At 39.7% G+C, this 24,047-nt stretch overlaps 1 protein-coding gene across 10 annotated transcripts in view; it reads left to right on the top strand.

Moving 5' to 3' along the window:
• Nucleotides 1-24,047, top strand: part of LOC137307197 (zinc finger CCCH domain-containing protein 10-like) — an 80,644-nt gene that overhangs the window by 45,851 nt on the left and 10,746 nt on the right. For 5 of the 10 annotated variants that reach the window (XM_067976580.1, XM_067976581.1, XM_067976582.1 and 2 more), the window contains one exon: nucleotides 15,315-22,153. The exons of 3 other annotated variants lie outside the window; for them this stretch is intronic. In XM_067976580.1, coding sequence (XP_067832681.1) covers nucleotides 15,350-16,189 — 840 coding nt within the window. In that variant the 5' untranslated portion in view covers nucleotides 15,315-15,349 and the 3' untranslated portion in view covers nucleotides 16,190-22,153. Of the gene's footprint in view, nucleotides 1-7,857; nucleotides 7,910-8,034; nucleotides 8,068-9,682; nucleotides 9,759-15,314; nucleotides 22,154-24,047 lie in introns of those variants that run through there. 2 more of the 10 variants (XM_067976578.1, XM_067976579.1) reach the window with 2 other exon arrangements.

Here is a 24,047-nt window from a genome sequence, read left to right as displayed (position 1 = left end):
ATTGAGTGACATCACCTTTGTGATATACATGTTTTTAATAGATTTTTTCTGAAGTATTAGCTAAAGTCAAATGTTCAACTTTTCTATAAAAAGTGAGCATTGTGTTCTTTCCGTGCACTGAAAATATTTACCAAAGCATACAAAGAGAATAACTTTTCCTTTAAAACAACATGCCCACCATGCTCAAAAATACAAAAATTAATTGTTGTACTATGGGCAAGGTCAATTTAAAATGAGATTAAAAGAACACTAGTAGGTGCAGACTCAATTTGAGTAGCCAGAGCTGAATTAGCATAATAATGCCCAAATTCTTGATATTTGCATATGCATCATGTACTATACAGAGCTGTTAAATGAAGAAAACAGAGGACTGATAAAAATTTGCCAACTCAATTAAAATATGGGAAGTTTTTTTAAAAGTGACATTCAACAGACCAGGAGCGTTCCGGGTTCAATTCCAATCTGGTGAGTTAGCTGATCTCAGGGATGCATAATTCACCTCTGTACTTCTGAGTTGGGGAGGGGGAAATAAGCCACGGTTGTTGTTCCTGATCACTCGCTTGAAACCCTTGCTGGAAATGGATGTAGGGTGTGAATAGTATCCGGCCTGACTGATGACTCCCTCCCCCATAGTTGAATAGCTGGTTTACACTCTGTGTTCACTGTCCAGGTTAATGTAGTAAGAATATCCACTTTTTGGGAGGGGCCCCAGTGGGTTGGTTAGGATTGTGACATTTTGGAAAATCCAAGACTGGACAGGTTAAAGGTGGGATCATGGCTCAAATTCTGATGTTTTGCTGCTGATAAAAATGAATTGAAAATCTTAGTAACCTTAATAACTAATGCCTCCACATCAGAAGACACATGTGAGTAAAAGTAGGGGACTGTGCAACGAGTCTTGATTTCAACACTTTTTGGGGATGCAAAGAGGGAAAGAATACGTAGAAAGGTGTATCTGGCTATTTATATTTAGTTCAGAGGCGTATTGACCCTATCAATAAAATAGAGAAAGGTAAGGAAACTTGCGAGAGAGAGATTGGATGCTAGAGGTGAGAGAGGGCTCACCTATCAGATGCCAATCTTCAGACTTTTTCAACCCAAGCTTAGTATCAACTCATCACTACCTCCTGATTTAGCTCTTTTTCTTTACAATTTTGTTGATATCTCCAATTTGGTCTTGGCCCCTTTACTGTAGTTTCTGTTTTAAAAGAAGTAACTGGGGAAAAATTGACTTTTGTCCTCAAGTTTTCACTTTTAGGAAGTTCCAGACACCATTCAAAAAAATGGAGTGATGGGTCCAAAACCTAGGTGAAGTATTGGAGGGTGCTCATTGCTCATAGAACCATCTCCAATGAGTCATCTTTAGAAAAGAAGAAAATATTGTTTTTTACTTTTAACTTCAAAATTCACATAAATCTTGGTGCTTCTACTGAGTTGCATAATTTTGAATTTTTTTTAATTCACAAAGAAATCACATACTCTGCATAAAATATAGGATTTTAAATTATTGGTATGATTTTAACAGTTCCTTTTGGCTGGGAGGAGCTTGTTAATGTTCCTTGTGAAGTTACCCTTGACTGGGAGGACCTGCATTGAGCCCCTCTGGGTTGGAGCTATGAAGGAAGCAGCTGACCTGTGTTGGTAATCCCATCCCTGGTTGGTTAATGTTAAAGTTTTGGGCTCAGTGGGATTATTCTAAAATGTTATTGTGTACACAGTGTATGGAATGAGGGTGAGTTAGTTTGGCTGGGGGTCCCTTTAATTTGTAGCTGGAAGTCAAGGCCTAAAGGCCCGGGAGCACGTTTGAGATTCCTCGTACAGTATGTAAACTGGAATGACTCACCCAGTCATAATGAATCAACAAACCATGAAGTTAATTTACAGAATAATAAACAATGGTGTTTGGTTCACTCCGATTGGATTATTAAATTGATGGTTTTTGAAAATGTTTTTCCTGGTCAGTTTTTTGTGATTAAGTGTTGGGTCACTTTTAAGGAAAGATCCAACGGCAATGCATCTGTAAATAAATGCTTCTATTTCTTGGAGTACAATGGGCTACAGCCCTGCCTAGTTATACATACTTAAAAGTTACAGCTTTACCATACTGATGTGCATATAGGCTGCAACTCCACCCATGAAAATAACCCTGCAAAACACATTTACAGTTTTAAACATAACTTTAATAATTGCAATGACAAACTGGAAACTGTACTGTAAACAATATGCTCCACTACAGCTGTCAAGAAAAATCAAAATGAGGTACTGCCATTGAGGGGGAGAAACGTTACTATGTATACCCAGATTTTCTAGTATTGGGGTACTACTTTACCAGAAAGGAAAAGCAAACTACCGTTATAGCCATATTCATTGGAGCTGGTGTTTTACTAGCTAGATCATAATCAAGCAGAGAATCCTTACTTCCATCCATGTTATTGGACACACAGAAACTTATATCCCTGCTGAAAGGATTTCAGTTTGGCCTGTTGCCACACATCCAAGTGTCCACTGCAGCATCTGAAGCTCTTCAGGTGTTCTTTTGGTAGGTTTCGTCAGGTGTTCTTTTGGTGTCCTTACTATTTCCCATGTAAAGCCAGTTGTGGTACTTGTTTAGCAAAACATGCTTCAGTATTTTATTTACAGCTACATTCATTATGGTGTTGCTCAGCATATCATAGAACATGGGAATTACATCTGTATTGACCATTTGGCCTAAGATATAGCAATCCTACTGTTTACACAGCCTTATGATGTAGTCCTGGTATTCCATTAACTTGTCATTTAGCAAGTGCTAGCTGCTGGCCCGAACTTAATCACTCTCTTTGATTTTTTTTTCCCCCATCTCAGATCCACCTTTTGCTTTCTTGATTTCCTCCCCACCCAACTTCTGATCATTCAATGACTTTCCTCGTCCCAGTGCTCACTGGCAATGTTCCTTCGTGTCCACTCCAGCTACTGCTACATAGCTAGTTTCCTCTCCAAAGTCCTTGAATGCATCGCTGCCACCTAGCTTCATACTTACCCCTCCCATAGTTCCCTATTTGAATCCTTTCAGTCCAGCTTTTGTCCTGCCCACAACATCCCTTGTGTCTATAACATTATCACTTCTCGTCCTCCTTAAAGTCTCTCTAACGTTCCTCGTTTTTCTTGTTTACACGTTGCCCTACAGCGGCATCCACAAGCATGGGTTCAAGTTCTATATGTGTGTTGGTAGCACCCCGCTCTACCTCTCCACCACCATCTTTGACTTCAAAATCACTTCTATGTTGTCGGACTGCTTGTCTGACATCTAGTCGTGGGTGAGCCTACACTACCTCCAATTTAAAATTGTGATGGCCAAAGCCAACTTGTTCAGTGCCCACCAAAGACTCTTACCCCCTGACTTCCTTCCCCTCTCCAGCTGCTTGCTCAGGTTGAATCATAAGATGCACAATGTCAACTGTTTGACCATGAGCTCAGCTTCAAACCCTATGTGGTATGCATCACCATGGCTCTTTACTTCCACCTCCACATCATTGCCCACCTCTGCCCTTAACTCACCCTTCCTGCTGCTGAAATCCTTTGTCTTCACTTTCATTACCTCTGGACTTGACTTCACCAATTCTCTCCTTGCCAGCCTCTTGAAGTCAACCCTCCATAAACTCTTCCAAAACTCTGCAGCTTGCATCCTCTTCCACACCAAGTGCCACTCACTATCATCCCTGTCCTTGTTTACAAATCCTTCATGGCCTTGCTCATCCTATCTCTGCAACCTTCTCCAGCCCTTCGGTGCTTTTGTCTGAATACCCTCGATTGTCACTGCATAGCTATTTTTTTTCACATCTCTTGCACAAACTGTTTCACCCTGTGCTTAATTTCTTGGTGGGCCTCATAATTGTGACCTAGAAACACTTTGTCATGAAGAGCTTGTCTTTCAGTTTTCTCCAACTGCATTTTTCTCATTCAGGTCAAATTCGTGCGCAGCAACACAATTGACTTCATTTTCTGCAAAATTTACAACTTTCTAACTTTAGTGTACTCCTGATGTTGCTGCTTTCTACTAATACCAGTTTTACCAGTACTATTACATGTCTCCTGGTACCAATTTTAACATCTCCATTCATGCTGATCATGTCTTAGCATCCCTATGTAGGTGCTTGTGTGGTAAGTTGGAGAAGCTACCAAGACTATCGGAAAGCTAAGTCTTTGTTTATAGATAGACCCAGAACTTAAAACAATTTTTTGTGTTCAAAAAAGTGGTGTGTGTGAGAATATGGTATTTGATAGTGTATTATTGAGGGGATTAAGCTTTGGGAAAGAGCATAAGATGGGTATCCACCCCATTAGTTGGCATGATGAAACCCTCCATCATGGAGGGTGTACTCGCCAATAGTCTCAACAACAACTTGCATTTATGTAATGCCTTTAACTTAGAAAAATGTTGCAAAGTGCTTCACAAGGACATAATAAGAAAAAAGGTTAACTAGAACTTGTGTGGGATAGAGAGCAGGTAGTAGAGTTTTGGATAAGCTGATTTACTGAGTATGGAGGATGGGAAACTAACCAGGAGAGCAGTGAAATAATGGAGTCTGAAGATGACCGAGGTATGGATGAAGGTTTCATTGGCAGATGGGCTGAGGTGGGCGATCTTACGGAGGTGGAAGTCGGCGGTCATTGTGATGGAGAGCATATGAGGTCAGAAACTCAGCTCAGGTTGTATTGGATGCTGAGGCTGCGAACAGTGTGGAGGGTAGGAAGAGAAGCTATTTCTGTAGATGCTCTGGCTACTTTAGTTAGGTAAAAGTGGAACCAAGCAGGGAAATCCCACCAAACTGGACAACAGAGAGGCGTTGGAGGAGGATGGTGTGGTTGACTTATCAAAGGTTACAGAGAGGACGAGGCGGGATAATGCACCAATGGTCATGGTCACAAGAGAATGTCGTTTGTAACTGTGGTTGGGGCAGAAACCATTTCGGAGAGATTCAGACAGACTTGCAGCAGAGATGGGTACGGATTTGGAAGGCAAGAACACATTCAACGAGTTTGGAGAGGATAGGGAGGTTGGAGATGGAGTGGTAATTTTCAAGGACACAGAAGTTGAGGAGGGGGGTGATGACAGCAGTTTTTTTAAAGGGAGGGGGAACCAGTTACAATGTCAATTAATATAAGGCCAGGAAGGGAAGTTGGGTGGTCAACAGTTTAGTGGAAATGTCTCTGCCACCCTCCCAAGCTCCACTACATAAACTGCAGTTTTGCTGTCTGCATCCTATTCTTCGCTAAGTCCCACTCACAAAGCACCTCCAGCTCTGTTTCAGCCTGCATCCACCACTCTTCTGACTCTGGTCTACTGTGCATTCTTCCCTGCACCCCCCCCCGCCAATCCTTTCCATCATTGGTGTCAGAATCCTCTGGAACTCTGCTCCTAAATCCCTTCATTTTCAAAACCCTCATAATCTACCTCTTCAACCATACCTTTTACACCTCCCTTAACTCTTCTCCATAACTTGACTCACTGAACAGCTAACGCAGGGAAGGAAACTCAAAATGACGAGTCTCAGCTGCTGCAGCAAAATTGAACAGAAAGTATTCTTTCCCCACCCTCACAACAGACTTTTCTTGACCTTCAGCATGTATACTGTGGGACACGATTTATCTAGGTTTAGGCAATACCAAGGTTATAAAAGTGAATAATTCAGATAACTTAATTCTAATGTCATATGATATTCAGCACAGCAATTGTTATGTAAGCAGGGTATGCTGGGAGGTCCAGCCAGTTCAGTTAAGTGGTGTTTGGATAAGGGGTGTCCCATTGTATAGACAATTTTTTTCTGAAATTGGTAATTTGAAAGGTCTTTAATGTTGCTATTGTTTCGAGCAACTGATGTTGGTTTCAGAAATAACAAAAAAAGGTGTACTGCATTTTACTAATAGAAACTGGAGTAGAATTGTTTTTTTTAAAAACAAACCCTGCGCAAACTGGAAGACTACGATGCCCACCTTTTGGTATCTGGGATCTGAAAGACAAGTTAGCTCATATCGGGGCCTGGAATATGAGATTCACTGCAACTGCAGGGTTGAGGACTTGAAACGGATATTTAACAAAGGTAAGTCTTGTAAATTAAAGGATGGATTACCTTACAAAAATAGATGGAAAAACTATCTTCTGCTAAGTCCATCACTCTGAATGAGGTATCAAGATAGGAAGGGATTGTGAACCAATATAATGTGCCGTGAAATGATGGAAGTTTGATTCATGCACAGAGCCCTCACAATGAAGATTTCTAAATTAATGCCCCATTCTGTACAGAAGCACTTCAAGTAGAAGTGGTTTTCTAATACGTTGAGGCTGCTAGTACTGTGGGATCTACATGTGGCAATACAAAAACTACCTTGAAATCCTAATCGCAGCTTTTGTATCTGGATGCCAAATCTTTTCCAATGGTTTCCGGCCTCGGAAGGAAAATCGGAATTGCAGATCAACCAGTACACTTATTTGGTCGGAGAACTATGTTTGGCAGTGAGTCATTCAGCTTTTTGACCATTAATGCAAAGCAATTCTGGCTGACACTCCATTTCCCCCCCTCCCCCATCCCCTTTCTAGCTGATGGAGCTGCAACTAGCTGTAATGCTCTCACTGCCAGTCTAACTGACTAGCAGTACAAACCAGGGGTAAATCTACTTCCTGGCATATATAAATTTAGTGCAATACTATACTGTGCGTTTACCCACTGCACCATAGGAGCTAAAGCTACATTCTGGCAATTTGTACTTCAAACCCATAGAAAACCTTGCAGACCAATTTGGCTGGGCTTGAATATCAATTTATATCTTAAAAGTTTTATTTAATATAACATTTTTAGGTCTGGTTTCACTTTGTAAAGCTGTGGGCACAAAGAAGTAGTCAATTCAAACAAAATCATTCAACACATGTTGCAATATGTCGATTGGGAAAGGAAGTATCAATGCATTGGTTGGACAGATTTTTCTTCTACTGTAGTAGAGAGAAATCCTGAAAGTTTACATTTTATGGATCTATACCTCTTGTCATTGGAACATATTCTAGACTTTGTTCATATGACAGCTGCACAGTTTGACTATTCTGTCTCATTCAGTATTATTACATACAATAGGAATAAGCCCAGATCGTCAGCCAAGGAAAACAATTATGGATATATTCCTTTTGAGAGACTTTTTTGGCACCTGCTTCTGGAATAGCATGCATGCGATACTTTTTTCATGTACTGTATAAGGGCACCTCCCCTTTGCAAATGTGCCAGTTCTTTTTCGTTGTAGCGCAGAGTGGTGCTGCTGTTCAGTCAGGCTGAATTCTTCGTCCTCGGATTTTCTCTCTTGCAAAACCGTTGTCACTTTGATCGCAAATGTCTGTCTGTACTAAGTATTTTGTGAAATGTGACCAGGTGTTTATGATGGTAGATGGCCACTCCTCATGCTTACAGCATTTATTGTTGAAATATCATAAAAATAAACCATCATTATGTAACATGTGTTTGTCCTTCCACATAGCACAATATTATCATGGTGTTTTATCATGTATTATGCTTTGTTCTGCTTGCTGTAGAAAATGTATGCATCAAATTAATGGTATCACTATAGGGCACTGGAAGGGAAAAGCTCATGGGCAACATCATCAAAGTGAAACGTCCAAAGGGACTGTGTACATGTAGGTAATCTCGACTCACTCCTGAGGTATGTGAAGGATACTTTTATTTGAAGAATGAGAAAGACCGTACAATGTAGGTAATGTTACTTCTTTGATTATATTCTGGATTGTGCCATACTATATGTTTCAAGTGGATTATTAACACTGTATGTTACACACCTAGGTGGTATAACATGCCTTTTTATTACTATGAAAATTAGGTCCAATGGAGCATCCCCAGAGCAGTTCTCAGAACTCTGTAATAATAACAAAGTAAGTACATTTTTCAGTTTTGCGGCTCTGTATTCAAATCGCTAAGAGGTTCATAAGCTTATGTCTCATTCAACCTTCATTTTGATTATTCTGGTCACCTTGCTTTTTGATTCTGGTTTGCCTAGCTGGCGCAGAATGAGGAATACTGGCAACAGGTGGTGAGTCCTACAGGTTCTTAAAATGTCTAGAATCCTGTGTTGCTTTGTCATTAAAAACAAAATAATATGACAAGAAAATTCTGTTTTTAAAAAAAAAAAATGTGGTTTATATTTTTACAAATTTGATAGTTTGTGCTTAGTAGTACACATGATTATGGTGCTGCAAATGCTAATGTCACCAGTCATTTTAAAAACATATCATTGTATTTCAACCAAATTTCAGAAACATTCTTTTGTCCTCAAGTGCTGGGTTCCTTTTAAATAATGGGCCTGTTTGGAACTGTAGAATTCTCCCAATTGTATCTCTTCAGTAACCGATGGTGAAGGACCGCAGGAGAGCATAGGCTAGAAGGTGGGCAGACAAGTGGCAGATGCAGTTCAGTGTAGTAAAATATGAAGCATTACATTTTGAAAATAAGAATAGGGAAAAGGAAATACATCGTAAATAGTAAAATTTTAAAGGGAATAGAGGAGTAGAGGGACATTGGTGTGCGGATACACAGGTCATTAAAGATGGCAGTGCAAGTGAATAAAGCCATAAAAAAGGTAAACAGAATCCTTTTTTTTATCTAGAGGCAGAGTTCAGAAAATGATGTTCAACTTGTACAAGGTCTCAGTCAGGCTGAATTGAAATATTCTGTACAGCTTTGGACACCCCATTATAGGAAGGATATGAAAGCAATGGAAAAGGCACAGCATAGATTCACTAGAATGTTAACAGGGATGAGGAGATATCATTATGAAGAGAGAGTTGAGAAGTTGGGGCTGATTTTTGCAAGATGAGAAGATTAAGGGTGACCTGATAAGAGGTCATCAAGATTATGAAGGTAATGAGAGAGCACAAATTTAAGATAATCGCAGAAATAGAGGGGATTGAAAAATTTCAAAGGGTAGTTAGAATGTTGAATTCTTTGCCACAGACTGTTGTTGAAGCAGAGTTCATAAATTCTTTTTATTAAAAAAAATTAGATAGCTGCTTGAAAAAGAGGAATATTAAAAGGTATGAGGTGCAAGCAGGAAAGTGGGATTAAACGAGGTGAAATATTAAATGGTTTGGAGGGCGAGCAAGAGAGTGGGATTAGACTAGGTGTCTTGAGGAAAAACATGGGCACAGACTTGTTGGGACAAATGGCCTGTTTCTGTGCTGGAACATTTTATGATTCTATGGCCAAACACTTGAAATTTCTTTTGCACCAGTTTATCACCTAAGTAACACAACTTCAGAAAATTTACTGAGGGATTTTTATCCGACTCTTGGTTCCTTCTGATACTAGGCAAGCTGGAAGTTGCACATGCTGCATTTAAGTATCAAAGACACTAAATTATGCCCCAGTAAGTTAAGGATTTCAGAAGGTTTTAATTGAATTCATGTGATTTTTCTCTTGTACACTAAATTTATTAAAAACAAAATAACCATGGTGTAAACTTTCCATTTGTGCATGATTACTAGCATAACCCACAAGGAATAACACAGAATGGTATGTGTATTTGGCATGTTACAGAAATAGGGCTGAAATATTCCACAAACTGACTAGCCTGAGACAAATTACTTTCCAGCTTTGGTGAGCTGAAAACTAGCAGCTTGTAAATAATTCTGATCTTGTTTCTCTCTCAGTACACCTGATCCTTTATGGCCAGTTGCAGCTCTTTGCCTTCCTTAAAAACATAAGGGACTGTCTCATCGGACTCTGGTGGGTTCCTTTCAGTATTATTTAAACTGAAACGCATACTTGATGCTGTAATAGACACTGACTAATGATCTCAAGGAGTTAAGATTTTCATTCAATTTGAAGTGACTGCTATTTATACAATACAAGTGAACATAATACAAATGTTGAATTGTGTGTTTGTGATTAATAACATAACCTCTTAAGCAGTGTACCAAATCTGTGGTCTCAAATTTTTTGGCATCCCATTTGAGCGAGATCAGTCTGTGTTTTAATTTTTTTAATTTCATAAGCTCTCATTTGAATCCCTGCTTGCACTCACGCTGAATTTGCGCTAATGTAGCAAATGGAGGAAAATACATCTAATTAAAGCCATCCCCTCTGCTGCAGATTGCTGCCTTCATCACCGCTTGTGCAGGCTGTTAGTGGAGTTCCTTCACATTCTGGTTGTAAAAAGCCTTAAGCTTGGTTCCCAGCATATTTAGAAACTACCCTCCCTACCGACTGCCACTGTCTGTGCCTTTTATTTGCCTTGTGATGTTGATCTCCGCCTTTGGACATCAGTTGCTAACTTTCTTCTACAATAAAGATGCTGGCTTTAAATATGCATCTAGCGCATAATGGGGTGCTTTCAGACTCTCACTGGTATGAAACCTGTCTGAAGACCTTGGAGGGAGCAGTTCAGGAGGATTTACACAATGCTAAATTTTTGGAGCTGTGACTTTTATTCCACCATCATACTGCTATTTAAACTGGATGCAATGCGTTTTTTGGTGGCAAGCAACTAACTAACAGATCTGTGCTAGCAGCTATGAGCAAAACCAGTGCCAGTTCTGGATAGCATTAGTCATGCGCAAAAAAAAGGAATAATTATAGCAATACCCTGGCAGCCATGAGCTACAGTGCCCTCTATAAACATGCTTGCTAATCCCTTCCTATCAGTTATTGGCAAAATAAAAACAATACCTCAGTCCAGTGGAGTCAGTGGTTGAGTGACATCACAAGACAGTTTACTGTTTGTTATTTCTGAGTGAGTGATTAAGTGCCTGGTCGGATCATTCAAACATTTACACCATTGGCACTGAAACACGAGAGTAAGTTCTGTGCTCTCAAAAGGGAACTACGTTCAAAGGAAGCGCAGGTTGGAGATAGGGCTGTAACTCTATAGTACTGATTCTTGATCCTGTGCTTCCTTGGACTAGGGGGTTGTGAATTTATCCCATGGTTTTTATGTGCAATAAATCAAGTCATTAAATGTGAATGCTTCCTCATGTTATATGTTTATTTCTACTGGTCTTGGATTATCACCATATATAATATAAACTGCAATAAACTACTGCCTTGTAACACATCAGAATGTTGTGATAATGTCAAATGACAAGATGTGCTGCTGCCCTGGAACATGCTCCACAGAGTGCAGGTCTGGATACTTTGCAGAAACTTAGTGATTTCTTATTGTTTCACCACCTTTCTTTTGCTGGTGGGTTGTTGTGGCACTGCAGGTGAACAAATCATGTGATATGATGGGCCTGTGAGTCAGAAGGTTGTGGGTTTGAGCCCCACTCTCTGACTTGAGCACATAATCTAGGCTGACACTTTAGTGCAGTACTAAGGAAGTGCTATGTTGTCAGAAATGCCATATTTTGGATGTGATGTTAAACTGCGGCCTCATCTGCCTGTTCAAGCAGAAGTAAAAGACCCCATCGCCCCATTTGAAGAGCAGGGGAGTTCTAGTGTCGTGGCCAACAATAATCCCTCATCAAACACCACCAAAAATAGATTATCTGGTCGTTTATCTCATTTGCTGTTTGTGAGACTTTGCTGTGCGCAAATTGGCTGCAGTGTTTGCCTACAAAACAACAGTGACCGCACAACAAAAGCAATTCATTGGCTCTAAAGTGCTTTGGGACGTCCTGAGAACATGAAAGGCGCTTTATAAATGCAAGTTCTTTCTTTTCATTGGTGTTGTATCACATGATTTGAAGAATTATTTCACCAACTGGGTTGCAGGAGAATATTGCTGCTTCTGTGTATACTGTGATATTTTACATACATTTTTTGTCAGATTATAAGAATAATATTGTCATTGTTTCAACTGAGAAATAAAAGGAAAATCAACTGTTCAACTTGAAAAAATGTGCATCTGCAGAAAGAGGTCAACACCTACTGCTTTCCCAGTTCCACGTACAGGCATTTATCATTCACTCAGGTCACCAAAGTTTTAACAATTTAGATAACTACTCTTAAAAATGATAATAAGATATAAGACAATAATTCAATTGAGCAGTTCTTCTATTGTAGTAAACCAGCAGAGATAACCTAGTTGTTGAGTGGAAGCCTTAAAGTTGTCATCAATTATTTGCAATGACTCCTCATAACTGAGTGACACAGTGCATTGGTATAACTTTCAGCTATGACACACTGCCTCTGGACAATCATACAAGCCACAAACCTTTTACCTTGGAGTTGTGAGGCGGAGGTGGTATGCTGTAGGTGAAAATATAATGCCAATACATTGTACAAAGGCACAGTAGGTAATTAATTTAATCCCATGTTCATAGTATCATAGTAGTCACAGCACAGCATTCGACCCATCGTGCCTGTACCGGCTCTTTGAAAGAGCTATCCAATTAGTCCCATTCCCTGCTCTTTCCCCGTAGCCCTATAATTTTTTTCCCTTCAAGTATTTATCCAATTCTCTTTTGAAAGTTACTATTGAATCTGCTTCCATCACCCTTTCAGGCAGTGCATTCCAGATCATTACAACTTGCTGTGTAAAAAAAAATGTTTCCTCATATCACCTCTGGCTCTTTTGCCCATCGCCTTAAACCTGTGTCCTCTGGTAACCGACCCTTCTGCCACTGGAAACAGTTTCTCCTTATTCACTCTGTCAAAACCCTTCATGATTTTGAACACCTCCTATCAAATCTCCCCTTAACCTTCTCTGTTCTAAGGAGAACAACCCCAGCTTCTCCAGTCTCTTCACATAACTGAAGTCCCTCATCCCTGGCAGCATTCTAGTAAATCTCTTCTACGGCCTTGATATCCTTCCTAAAGTGTGGTGCCCAGAATTGAACACACTATTCCAACTGAGGCCTAACCAGTGTTTTATAAAGGTTTAGCATAACTTCCTTGCTTTTGTACTCAATGCCTCTATTAATAAAGCCCAGGATCCCATATGCTTTTTTAACAGCCTTCTCAACTTGTCCTGCCACCTTCAAAGATTTGTGTATGTGCACCCCCAAATTTCTCTGTTCGTGCAACCCCTTTAAAATTGTACCATTTAGTTTATATTGCCTCTCTTCATTCTTCCTACCAAAATGCATCATCATTTGCGTTAAATTTCATCTGCCATGTGTCTGCCCATTTCACCAGTCTGTCTATGTCCTCCTGAAGTCTGATACTATACTCCATGTTGTTTACCACATTTCTGCATTTCTTGTCATCTGCAAACTTAGAAATTATATCCTCCATACCTAAGTCCAGGTCATTAATATATATCAAAAAGCAGTGGTCCTAATACTGACTCCCTGGGGAACACTTCCTTCCAGTCTGAAAAACAACTGTTCATCACTACTCTCTGCTTTCTGTCCCTTAGCCAATTTTGTATCCATGCTGCCACTGTCCCTTTAATCCCATGGGCTTTAATTTTGCTAACAAGTGTATTATGTGGTACTTTTATCAAATGCCTTTTGAAAGTCCATATATGCATCAACCACACTACCCTCATCATCCCTCTCTGTTACTTCCATTAAAGAACTCAATCAGGTTAGTCAAACATGATTTTCCTTTAACAAATCCGTGCTAACTTTCATTTATTAGCCCATACTTTTCCAAGTTTCAATTAATTTTGTCCCGGATTATTGTCTCAAAGTTTCCCCATCACCGACGTTAGGCTGACTGGCCTGTAATTGCCGGGTTTATCCCTCTCCCCTTTTTTTGAACAGGGGTGTAACATTTACAATCCTCCAGTCCTCTGGCACATCCCCACATCTAAGGAGGATTGGAAGATTATGGCCAGAGCCTCTGCAATTTCCACCCTTACTTTCCTCTAACCTAGGATGCATCCCATCTGGACTGGGTGACTTTTCTACTTTGAGTACTGCCAATCTTTTAAGTACCTCCTCTTTATCTATTTTTATCCTATCCAATATCGCTACTACCTCCTGCTTTACTGATACAATGGCAGCATCCTCCTCTCTGGTTTCTTGAGGTGTTTTGCTTAGAGAGAGGCATGCCAGCTTTCCTTCTTTGTGAGGAAATGGTGCACGGGGAAGGGAGAAGGGAAATAAAATTGGTAATGACATAGGACCTTGAATTATATGGCTTTGTTCATAAGGTTCCATTATAATTTTTTGTGTGTGTTTTGCCAGCAGCAGTTTACATCTCAGCTGCATGGCCTTTGTTACCTCTAACTGGGAAAACAGTTCAAATTGCAGCCTTAACAGACTTTTATTAATAGTTTGCCTTCCTCTGAGTGACCTGTTGTGGTCTGTTTTCAGGGCAAGCTGTGAATCTTTCCCATACTTCTCAAGTATGCTTCCTGGCTGCTCCACTGGAGAATGGTATTGATTCTGCTGATAAAATAGTGCATAGGCTTGATCCTCCAAACTCAAGAGAATAACGTGCCCAAGGGAGAAGGAAAGCCATCCAAAATACATCCATGTAAAGAGGGCATTGTGTCATTTATAGTTCATAGGGGAGAGTTTTAACTTTTTTATACTTTGCATATCCTGGGAAAATTTCAGGCTGCCTAAGCTAACCACATCCTTTCAGCCTGTATATTATGGTGCTGAACCAAGCCCTAGTATTACAATAATACGGATAATTAAATGTGAGTAGTTTTATTAACCTACAAAAATAAGTGCCTAAAACCATTTTAAATAAAATATTTAAAATTATTTTTAAAAAACTTCTGCTCAGCTTGGCTTCGATTTTTAGCTCCTTTCCTTCTTCGTCCCCATTCTCCCTCATTATTATTTTAGTTTAAATTATTTTTCTATCTAATCCAACCCAATCTTATAGATGAAAGTATTGTGCTTAAAACTTATTTAACTTGTGCTTCTTGGGTTTCACCACCCACTTGGGAAGTGGGAGCCAAATCCAAAAAAAATGGTGCTAAGAGCAGGATTCAGAGGCTGTTTTTTCAGCCAATTGAGGGCCAATAATCTAAAGGTTAAGATGGTCATGGATATCACCATGTGCATTTTTGTTGCAATTTTCATGTCAAATGCAGGAGCCCACTGTTCAATAAATTATTCCCACAGCTGGGAAGCAAGATCACACCCTGATGAGACAACTTGACGACACAAAAAATGGCTAATTATATTGAAGCCTCATACAAACACCTTTCTTCATGCTACCACTTTTACAAAACAAGGCAACTAAAATACATAAAAAGAGTGCTTATAATTTGTGGGAGGTCTTTCACACTCTTGGGATAAACTTGTCAACTACTCCTCGTTGTGTATCCTCCATTAAGTCACCTTGGGTGGGTTTTTTGGGGGGAAACGAAGATGACCCACGCTTACTTTGTGGTCAGTCCCTTTTTCTCTGACATGATTCATTCTTCTTTTGCAGTTGTTTGTTGAGCAGCGCAGAAATAATCGGTAAAAATGGCAGACAATAATGTTGTTAACAATGGCAAAGACGAGGCTGGCCAGAGCACGGAAGACGTTTGCCGGGACTACCTGCGCAATGTCTGCAATCGCGGCAAGACCTGCAAGTTCCTCCACCCCGATCTAAATGAGGTACATGACCTAGGTGTGAAAAAGAATGAGTTTGTCTTCTGTCATTACTTTATGAATAATGTTTGTACCCGTGCAAAGTGCACATTCATACACGGGACAGCAGATGATGAGGACCACTACAAAAAAACAGGGGAGCTTCCCCCGCACTTGCGCTCCAAGGTGGCTGAAACCTACGGTCTGTCAGTTTCTGACCTGCCTGCTAATAAAGCTGAGATTCCAGTATGCCGTGACTACCTTAAAGGTGACTGTCAAAGAGGCTCAAAATGTAGATTCCGGCACTTCAAACGTGATAATTCAGAACATGATATCAGACTGTCACGCGACCCCCCACTTCCTCAGTCATTGCATAGATATGATCGATTGGATAATGACAGTAGTATCAATTCTTATGACTATAACCACCGCTTGAAGAGGAAAAAGTTGGAAGGGTTTGAGTTTGAAGTGTACGAGTACGATCTCACAAGTCGGCGGTCAGTTGACTCCGGATACCTGGAGGAGGAGAACATTATGCTGCGAAACCGGAATGAGGAACTCAAAAAGCAGGTGTCAAATTTGATGGCCAACAATGAGGTGCTTTTGGAGCAGAATGCATTTCTCCGCAACCAAATAAAAGCGGCAATGGTGAACTCCATTCCCACAACAACAACTGGGAGATACAGCCACTGTACTTCCCCAGGGGTTAAGCCGATGGGACTTTGGGAGTAAAATACTTGCAAAATTTGAAAATTATTCCTGTAGTTCTAATTGGTTGACTTCCAAAATTCTTAACATCTCAGCAGTGATTCTATATGTTTAAATGTCAGAGTCTCTGCTGCCTGTGACATTGGGGGGAGGGGGGAATATCCTTGAGGAATACTATTCTAAGTGCTGAAACATACTGTTTATTGCTTCAGTGTATCCAATCAAGGAACATACCAAGCTTCTTGACAATTTGGAATGGGCATGCAGGAAGCATTAATGGATTTTAGCTGGAATAGCTTTTGCTTGATGCTGGCAACAATGGCTAAGTGAAACCATATTGGGAAAAATTGTTACGTGATAAGGCGTTGAACAGCTAGCACCAATGGTAGTTGCCCAAAGTAGGTCAGCATCATAGGAAACGCAAATCTTTTGCAAACTTCGTTGAAATACAGCTTGTGTCTTAACACCATACCTAGTACAAAAAGCAATGTATAAAACAACAGGTTAATTTCAAGGCCGTACTCAAGAGTGTGAGGGAGTGTTACCACGGACTTTTAATGGTGATCTGGGTTACATTGTATTTGGGACCAGAATAGTGGTGACCATGCTACCTTTTGAACTGAGCTGAGCCAGACTCAAGTATACCAACATTGGTGTTCCAAAACCTCTCTAAGCGAGTGAGCTGGAACAGCTTCTAACATGTCCAAGACAATAATGTAAACCATTGCAACGGAAGACTGATCATGTTACAATGCCAGTCAAGTGAGTACCTTGAAATCTAATGACACAATAAAGCTGCAGTACTTCTCCTAAGTTGTGGTGCCTTGCAAACCGAACTGTGCGGCTGGCATGTAAATTATATGGGTCATCCCTCTGTTGTCCAAAATGGACACATCTTTTTTGAATAGAAAATGTATAATGATAGTGTATAGACAGCACCCATTTTGACTTTTTGGCAACCTGCGCATCTTGACTTGCATTGAGCAACTTCTCAACCCCCTTGAAACTCTAGAAAGACCTTCATTATACTTATTCTCCCCACCCCCCCCCTGCCAACACACACTCATTTGAGAATTTGTAATATCATAAACTAAAGTAACACCGGGTAATGGTCATATTGGATATCAGCAGTTAAATGCGCAGGTACCAGATGCTATGGAATTCCTTTCTATCTTGTTGATCCAAAAAGTCATGAGAATTTGCAGTTCTAAGGGTGTATAGGAGTAAATGTAAGTATTCAGTGAAGGAGTCTATGTAACTGAGATCTGGTAATTCTATTCAGTTACTCTAATATTGTGTGCACTGTATTTGTAATCCAATAATGTTTCATAAAATGGTATCTGGTATTCACACTTTGGCTACACAAGATACTGGATCAGCACATGGGCGGTATCAGTATGTTCCCAGTTCTGTTAAGCTAACCAGTCGCTCAGCCTCGTGTAAGAAAATGTCAGACTGGGGACGAGCGGAACTTGTACGTAACAAGGCGCATAATGTCACTGCTTGAGAGGAACACTTTCAGAACTGAAGCATTCTTTGGGTCTTATGGATGCCTTTGGCAGTTTAGAATGTCACATGTATTCAACCTACTGCTAGTTAACATCAGTATACTGAAAATGCTCTCTTTCCTTCCCCCAAATATATTTAGTATTACACAACCTGTGTGAACTTGCTGAATGAGCTTAGTTGTTTCCCTGTGAATATTCAGGAATAATATTGTTAACCCTTTCCAGCCAAGGAAGCCACACTCAGCCTTTGAATATAAAGACCAGCAGCTCCAAAATGTTATATTTTTATGATATGTTTATACTATAATGGCTGTAAGCTCTCCAGACATATTTTGTGTCTTTGGCAAATGTCAGTCAGCTTAGTATGTACATTAGTATATCCGAGGTGCCCTGGAACTCCACTAGGATTAGTTTCATAAGGCATTTACCAAAAAACCCACAACACAGAGTCTCTTAAATATGTTTGGTAGGTTTGAGAGACATCAGACTTCTAGTGAGAAAATGGCTGTGATGCTCAATTATTAGGACCTTGTGTTTTTGCTATACATAGTCTCAATTATTTTTTTTTCCTTGCAGCTCTCAGTCACTGTTGTTGTAAAGTGTGAAATTTATATTTTTGTACCATTGTTTTACACCATGCTAATTGTGGTAGATTAATGCAAAAGGAGTTTAGGTCCATAGGGCTAAGCAGTTCGACAAAGGTGCTTTTAAGTTCCATTAAAAAATAATGGATTTCCATAATGCAGTGATTGCTAATGTCGAATACATATTTCTGCATTATGATAATTAAGCCACATTTATATCCCTTTTTTGAGTTCAGTGGTTCTTCTTTCAGTAGTTTGAGTTCATTATCCCAAAAACATTGTATTCGACATTCTTGCATTGAATTTAAATTCTCTGAAATGGTTAGTAGACTAACAGATGCTGCAGATGATGACTAGTTTGGATATTAGAGGCAATAAAATGGCTGATCTGCACTGTGTCATGCCTTTTATGTTGAGGGCTGGAAAGGTTTAATGATGCAGTATATATGTTAATTGTATTGTATATTCTGATTGCTACAGTATTTGTTATTGTCAGTGCTTTTCTATGCGATTATTCAGACATGTTCTTTCTCAAGGTTAATCTTTCCACTGATACAAAAGACCTGAAGTTTGCAGATACTTAATTTACTTCAACATGGATTCCTCCAGTGTATAGGAGATCCTACATTGAAATCACAGTCCCCTATGTTGAAATTTGGCTTCATCTTAAAAAACATAAAAGATACCTTTAAAAAAATTTTTTAATACCTGCCATCTATTAAATCCTACATTGATACCTAACTCTAGAGACCCCTCCCTCCAATACTGTTTAATTGTACACCTTTTAAAAGTAGAAATTACTGAAAGCCAATTGGTGAGTGTATAACAATAAATAATTTTTCACTTATTAAATGCATTGTCTTTTTATTTCTGCACAATGTGCACAGATCAGAGGAGGGTAGAATTGGCGTTCAGCTCACCCAGAGCTACTCTTGTGCAGAATTAGCAGAAACCAGAGTGCAGATCGCCTGCCTGCCCTTTTGGCTGAGAAATGCCTAGGGCCTTTTTCGGGTTGTGGGAGGGCGGGGGGAGGGGAGGACAAGAAATTCCAATGAAATGAATTTGTTTCACATGTCTGATTGGAAAGGAGATACATAAACCACCTGCCCTACATAATCAAGTGATCAACAGGTGATTTTGAGATGTCACGTTTACTAGAAGATTCTTATATGATTTAAATATATTTGAGCCTAGTCAAATATTCAGGATGTTGGGTGTGTTTGAAAATATTGCCTTGATTGATATGTCTTACATGTGACTTTTTTGTGCTCATCAAGGTGGGAGATGTTAGGATTAGAAAATGGAACAGTCATTCTAGGCACCCAGTATCCGCATCAAGCAAAGCCCCTTTTCAGGTACAGCACAGTCCGCTACAGAGTAAAGCTTTTTCTACTCCAAACGTTTTCAAACTTTTCAATGTAGTGACCTCCTGCAGATATTGACACACCCAAGGACCACCAGCCCCAAAGCTAGCTTCCAAAAGAGTGTCAGCTACCCAAAGGAAACCAATATCATTGTAACAAATGCACTTATTAGTGTTCAATGACACAAAGAACATGCTAGTAAGTCATAAATAGAGAAATCTGATGACCTTGGAGACTTCTGGTATCACCTTGCAGGCCCCTCAGTTAGAGCCTGTTCAGAGGTTGGAGCTAATGAGTATCCATTTCTCACACCCAGCCTCCTTTGTATCTCATTGAGTAAGATCCATTTAATACTAAACTTGGGGTGGTTTATCACAGCCAGGCCCAATCCTATTCACACCCAACATCCATCCACATAAGCACATTTCCAGCAGGGAATCCTTGGATAGTGAGTAGCAGCCCTGGCTGTTGTTCCCCTCCTTAACAAAGGCATGCAGAGGTCAACTACATCACCCAATCTACTCCGCAGGCTGGAATCAGCTAACTCAACAAAGAGCAGGGAACAAACTTGAGAATCTTAAGAATTAAATTCTAAGATGCAGTGGGTTATCACACCTACCTGCAATTCAGACATAGATCATTAAGCTGCGTTGTGTCCACAGTGGTAGGATTGACTGCATTGTTGATTTTTTGCCATGTTTGTCTCCCAATAAAAACACAATTATCTTCAGTCTTGCCTGATGGTCCCGTGCTTAAGGGTGTTTTCAGACCACAGTAACTCCCTAATATTTTGGAATAAATTTTACTCTAATTAAACTTTAAAATCAAAATAGCTGAGTCAGACCAAGGTTGCTATTTTGTTATGTAAATATGTAACAAATCTAATTCCTCATTCTATTTTGGTAGTGATTTCTTTCTTGACACTGTCAAATTTATATAAAAATTTTGCATCTCAGTCTCTGACGTGTCTAAGATTCCAAAGCATAGCTCAAATTTCACATTCACTTAAAAGCAGCAATCAAAAAACACATGAATACTGAGAAACAAACACACTGAACTTCACTGTCCCAAAAAAATCCCACTTAGAGAAAAGGGAACCAAGCACATTTCACAAAAAAATGATACTCTATGGATGTTATGACAGTTTTCCAATTCTCCATCTTTTAATTCTGACCAGCTACCCCTCCCTTCATATCTCTCTCTCTCTGTCTCTCTCTTTCTCACCCCCCCTCCCCCATTTTCTGGCATGGAAACATTGATTCTTCAACTTACTCTATCTCCTCCTGCACACTACTATCATATTTCTTCGGATGCCTCACTGGTTTTGTTACCCCTATCGTTAGCCTTCCCTCTTTTACCAATCTCAGCCTTTATTTTACTTCACAGAGCTCCCATTGTTTTCTTCGGCTTTTTGGGGCCACGTGTGTTTATCTTTTTGTGTCACTGCACTTCTGGTAATGTGCTTTAAGGTGGAGGAGACAAGAAGATAATCCGGTCACACAGCAAATAAAACAGAAGCAGCAGGACTGAAGAAAAAATTAGTGGAAGTAAGAAGTCATAGAACCAAATTGAAGATTTAAAAAGAAAGGAGAAAAATGTAGCGACAGCAGAGAAAGAAAATTGAGGAATACTGAGCCAAAAAACAGCAAAGTAGGAAGCAAAATAATTAAGGAAGGAAGAATAGTAAGCAATATTAGACTGGCAAGTCAAAAATAAGGCAGAACTTATACTGCCACTTTGGTGTTGATACAGTGATTTCGGGTACACAATGATGTGAAAAGTGGCAGTATAACTCTGAAGTTAGGTCCTGATCTAAAGCCAAGAACTCTGATGGAAATAGGAATTGTTGTCTTAATTTTATGATTTTAGGTAAGATCAATCAGATTTAAAAATGGCATCAGCCAGCTGTGGCAATCAGCCTTCTTCAACTTAGTGCAAATATATTTTATGTGGTTGTTTCATATCATCTATATCTGGCTGGCAAAACTTAGCCCATTATTTATGTAGGATCCTCCATGGACCACTTTTGTGAATTCATCTCCATGCTAGCTGTCTAAAAATGTAATTTCTTCTGTTATTGAGTGTTTAAAAACTGGTCTAGCTGGGAGAGTGTGAAGACCATCCAGAGGAGACATTATTCCAAGCAGTTAACTTTTGTTTAATGTATTTTAAGTCAGCTTGAATCTTGCTTATTGAAGATAATCTTCAGAGTGACTGCTTCTACTTCAACGGAAAAGACATTCTTATAATTCAGGAACTTTCTTGTGGTCTTCAGTCTTCTATTTGCCAGATCTCTCTTATATGAAAAGGCTCCAAGAATAATCCTACGTATTTACTGCCAATGGTTGTGTGTTTCTAAGGACTTTCTGAGAGGAGCTGTAAGAACAACGGACGCTGTCTTTTCAAAGAATCAACCCCCCCATTTGGCTATGTTGTAAGTTTGATTATTGTGCTGTATTGTATCTTGCCGATCCTTTTGCTTCTGTATTATTTTGTCTTGAAATAAATCTGGACAAATTGTTTTTGCTCATATGCAGTGGACTGGTGGTGTGGTATTCTTCCACCTTCTGATGTCACTAGGGAATGTGATGGCTATCTCTCGTATTCTCCAGTAAGTGGTTTGCTATGATCATGGTTAATAGACCTGAGCTATGCTAACTCACACAAGGCAGAGCATAAAGATACAGGATTGGGATCATAGGACACTTGATTTGCTTATGGAAATCATAGTTCAGCCATAAACACAAGAAAAGGTGTTGAGGGAAAAAGTACAGATGCTAGCAACCCCCTTCAGGGGCCCATCTTAAATTGCCTGGGCTTGGCAACAGATGGAGTATAATTCCAGTCCATGATTGAAGTGTCCATTATTAAACGTCCATTATTAAACATCCATCAATTTTCTTCTTTGAACATGTTAGTTTTCTTTTTCCTCATTGGTTAAGTGTCTTGTTCCTCATTGGTTGAGTCCAGGAACCACTCGAGCATTTTTGGCATCTGAGTCGGGCCACTCTTGGATCTTGGAGTGGGAATCAGAAGTTCCAAGGTCTCCGAGCAGGGCTGCGGTAAAAATAAGAAACCGGGCTGAAGATTCAAAACTGCCTATTAGCATCTCGACAGAATATCTAGCAATATTTTTTAAAATCCTCTGGGTGAGAAGAATTAGAACTCAACTTCCTTTCACTGCTACTGGCTTGGTTGTAGACATGCAAGATTTCACAAGAATGAAAAAACAACAGATCCCACAATCCTGTGTGCCGTTTACAGATACAGATATATTTATCCATACACGCAGACTAACTATTTAATTGACTTGTTTTATAAATACCATACTAAAGTTTTTCCCCCCTTTAGCTACTCCCAGGCCACCATGTATACTATCCCTGACCACACAAGCATGCCTGTGATCAGCTTCCAGTCCTCTGCTATTGCATTTCTGTAACTAAAAGCCTTGACTGTGGGAGAGTCGTTGGACTTGAGTTGCATTCAGTTTTTTAAAAATTTCTTCTCCTGCGAAAGCATCAATTGAGATCAGCAGTCGCAGATTAGCTAAAATTGGAACTTGTGGTCTTTGTTACCATTCATAAAATCATGTCCTTATTTACACTTAGTCATTTATTTTGAGGGTTGAACACGTTTCCCTTTCAGTTGACAAAACAATACTGTGGGAAAATTAAACTACTAAACAGGATCTCTCCATAATATCAGTGCAGTCCCAAGATGAGTAATCTCTCATCTTGAAGAGTGGTGCAACTGATTTAAAGCAGGAATGTCCAAGTTTTTTTTTCCACCTTTGTGAGCTGCGTAAGTGGATGCCATGGAGCCTCAGGGGCCACGTATAAAGTTTAAACTCATGTTTGCATTAATTTGCAGATATCTCATATTGCTGATACTAACAGATTTTGGTGTTCTGATTTAGGAATTATCCACCAATGAGGTAACAGCGCTGAAAACGGCCCTTTCCAAACCTCCAGGTATACAAAATTCAAACAGGACAAACCGACAAGTAAGAAATATTAGCGCAAATAGAGCTGAATTTTGTGGCCGGACTATCCGGGTTCGCAAGTCGCATTTGACCTACTTGCCATAACTTGTACACCTCAACATTAAGGGCTGCTATAATGTTTCTGCTCTTAAAAACAGAAAAATCAGCTGGATGTTAGTTATGAACTGAAATGATTCGGTAAGGACAAGAGTCTTTGTGTCATGTACTGAAAGTAACCCATTATCTCAATTTAAATTATATATAGTCTTCCTCTATCCTCCCCCTTTTTTAGGTTCCCAGGCCAAGATGACAAGCAAACACTGGTCCCTGGCCTCTGCTAATGTTAATAAGCGGCTACTAGGAGGTGCGCGAAAGCAGGATCATTCATTTAACTTGTTTTCTTTCTCTCTTCCACCCAACTGAGATTGTGGGCATTCTTTACAA

The sequence above is a fragment of the Heptranchias perlo genome, chromosome X (genome assembly GCF_035084215.1).
Source record: "Heptranchias perlo isolate sHepPer1 chromosome X, sHepPer1.hap1, whole genome shotgun sequence".
Taxonomy (NCBI): domain Eukaryota; kingdom Metazoa; phylum Chordata; class Chondrichthyes; order Hexanchiformes; family Hexanchidae; genus Heptranchias; species Heptranchias perlo.
The sequence above is the reverse complement of the archived record's forward strand: the minus strand, read 5'-3'. Positions and strand labels throughout refer to the sequence as shown.